At 34.4% G+C, this 2,529-nt stretch overlaps 1 protein-coding gene across 1 annotated transcript; it reads right to left on the bottom strand.

Annotated features, from left to right (window-relative positions):
• Positions 1 to 835: 835 nt before the first annotated feature.
• Positions 836 to 2,529, bottom strand: LOC145623755 (peroxidase 28-like). The gene is made up of 4 exons (XM_081676619.1): positions 2,367 to 2,529; positions 1,859 to 2,038; positions 1,603 to 1,762; positions 836 to 1,463 (listed from the first exon to the last, which is right to left on the bottom strand). Exons 1-4 carry the CDS (start codon positions 2,472 to 2,474, stop codon positions 1,057 to 1,059), a joined length of 855 nt encoding a protein of 284 aa, XP_081532745.1. The 5' UTR covers positions 2,475 to 2,529; the 3' UTR covers positions 836 to 1,056.

The raw sequence follows: 2,529 nt of genomic DNA, 5'->3' as shown, positions 1-2,529 counted from the left end.
CGGCCTTCAAGGGCCCAAATCCCAAGTAGCGCCGTAAAACGGCGCAGCCCACTAAAATCTAGGTCAAGTGACCTAGATAGGGGCACATTCTCCAACGACCCTATAAATAGGGAGATATTTCCCCATTTTGGGGACACATGGAATCATTTATTACACCTTTATTCTCTTACATCAGAGAAAGACCTGAGCTTGGAATCCGAGTAGATACCCACCTAAATTTCCGTTCTCTTTATTCCGTTTCAAGTTACTAACTTGACCGTCGAAGGCGGAGCTCCAACCACCCGGAGTCTCCGTTATTTTGCAGGTGCAGCTCAACCGGATCAGACTTCGTGACGTAACTCTCCCAAGGGACAAAAACACCCAAAACAATAATCATGAAAATTAAGGTTTCAAGGTCCGGCCAATTGAGTTACGACAAGCTTAGAAATAGATTAGATCATTAAAATCAAGCCCAAAATTAATATCATTTCAATTCATAATTAAATCTATTTTTTCTCATGGTTCCCGATATCCTATAATTTTTTAATACACCAACTACCTCCCTTAGCTCTTATTATATCAAAGTCAAATATATTGGATAAAAGTTATAAAACTACGTGATAATCAAAGTGTAAGATAAAAAAAAACAAATGTCAGATTGCACCTTGCACTCGAGTGTGTGTGTATAAATTCTTTTATCAAATGAGTGTCTATGAATGATGCAAATGTTCTAATGTTGCACTTTAAAAAGAACTATGTAAATATATAGAAGACTTATTTAAAAAAATAAAAAAAATAAAAAAATAAAAAAAAAAGAAGAAGAAGAAGAAGGGAAGAGCCCTAAATTGCCATTTAGGAATTGAATAAGGTTCAAAATCTTCAAATAAAATATTTGATACATTAGAATTTGAAAATCGAAGCGAAGTTGTGGATGACGACAATAAATGAGTGAGGAAAAAATTGAATTAATATATAGGTATATATTAGATTAACATAAGAATGCTTTAAAAAAAAAATTAACATAAGAACACGTTATAGTGTTGGAAAAAATGAGAAGACAAGCTTTGTCGCTAGCTCTCAATTGAATTTACTACAAACATTTCTAATCTCTCCTTGATCGCCTGTAAGGACGTCAACTGCTTGTAGTTTCACCATTGCATTTGCAAGTGCAACATTAAATAAAGTGGCATTTAAAGACAATTGTACAACAGTTGCTTTTGTTAAAGGATCATTAGCCAATGCTTGGTCAATTGAGAGGATTCCTCTTTGTTTCAAGATTTGATCATAGAAAGTGTTGTCAACATTGCCTGAATGTTGTGGATTCTGGTTTAGGAGAGCAAAGTTGTTCGAGAACTGTCCTTGGGGGCATGTTTCTGACAATTGTTCGCGAAGGGTTGGGTCCATGGTTGGATCAAACTGGCTAGTGCCTGAGTAAAGGCGATCTTCAAATGATGTACAATGTGCAATTCCAACAGTATGAGCACCTAATAATTTCAAAAACAAATTGAACCACATTAGAAAGTACCTAATGCATAAAAACCAAATCTTGTACTTATTTCAAAGCAACATTAAAAAAATATGTACCATATTATAAAACCAGGGTACATATGTTTAGTGAAATACCTAAAAGAACAACCATTTCTTCAGCAGTGAAATTTTTTGCTTGGAAAACATCAATAGTTTCTTGCACTGTTAAGGTAGGACTTGGAAGATCAACATCTTCAGCTTTTGAAACTATTCCATCTCTTCTTCCTGTTTGTGCTAAATATTCCGGTCCACCTCCCTTTGTAGGAGAAAAAAGGTATTACTAATTAACATTTAGTTATCTAAATAATCAAGTAGTATGGAATTAAGTAGGAAAATCTTGGAACTATCTTACCAATTTTATTACGACGTTAGTAGCTACTGCTATTATGTCTGCACAAGAGACAATTCCAGGGCATTCTTCTTCAATAGAAACCTTTATTGTATCAATAAGTTCATATCCCCTTACAGTGAGATTAGGGATCGCGGTCTTTTCAGTTGTATTTCCTTCTATTAGGATTGAAGCATCACATCCCTTTACAAGATAAACATTCTATACATTAGGCTGGAAAATTGAAAGTAAAACCACTATTTTGAATTAGCAAAGAAACCAAAGTGTAACCATTATATTGAAAAAATTAACCACAACTTGATGGTGAGAAACAAATTTTGTTTCTCACATGGCATTTTCGTAAATAAACCAACAACTTTATTCAATTGTGGAGCCCACAATAATGAAAAGGTTGTTGATTTATTCACGAAAAGCCATTATGTAGAACAAATTTGTTTCTCACCATGAGAAACAGGGAATTTCCACAACTTGATAGATAAACGTTGAAACAGAAAAGAGGATGTATACTTACATGGACAAAACAGTCATGAAATTGTAAGCGAAGTAGGGCAGGAAGGATAGAAGTATCATTTAGGAAATGTTCTTCAACAATAGTTGAGATGAGCGCTTCAACATCCATGGACTTATTAGAGCATTTCCCTTGATAGTAACCAACTTGCAATTTAGAAGTGTCA

This window comes from Chenopodium album, chromosome 3 (genome assembly GCF_948465745.1).
Source record: "Chenopodium album chromosome 3, dcCheAlbu1.1, whole genome shotgun sequence".
Lineage (NCBI taxonomy): Eukaryota > Viridiplantae > Streptophyta > Magnoliopsida > Caryophyllales > Amaranthaceae > Chenopodium > Chenopodium album.
This window is presented reverse-complemented; position numbering and strand designations above follow the sequence as displayed.

Coding starts and splice junctions, on each gene's coding strand:
- LOC145623755 (XM_081676619.1), bottom strand. CDS start 2,474: ATGGATGTTGAAGCGCTCATCTCAACTATTGTTGAAGAACATTTCCTA. Junction 1,763..1,858: donor CTAACGTCGTAATAAAATTG/GTAAGATAGTTC, acceptor TCTCCTACAAAG/GGAGGTGGACCGGAATATTT. Junction 1,464..1,602: donor AGAAATGGTTGTTCTTTTAG/GTATTTCACTAA, acceptor TGAAATTATTAG/GTGCTCATACTGTTGGAATT.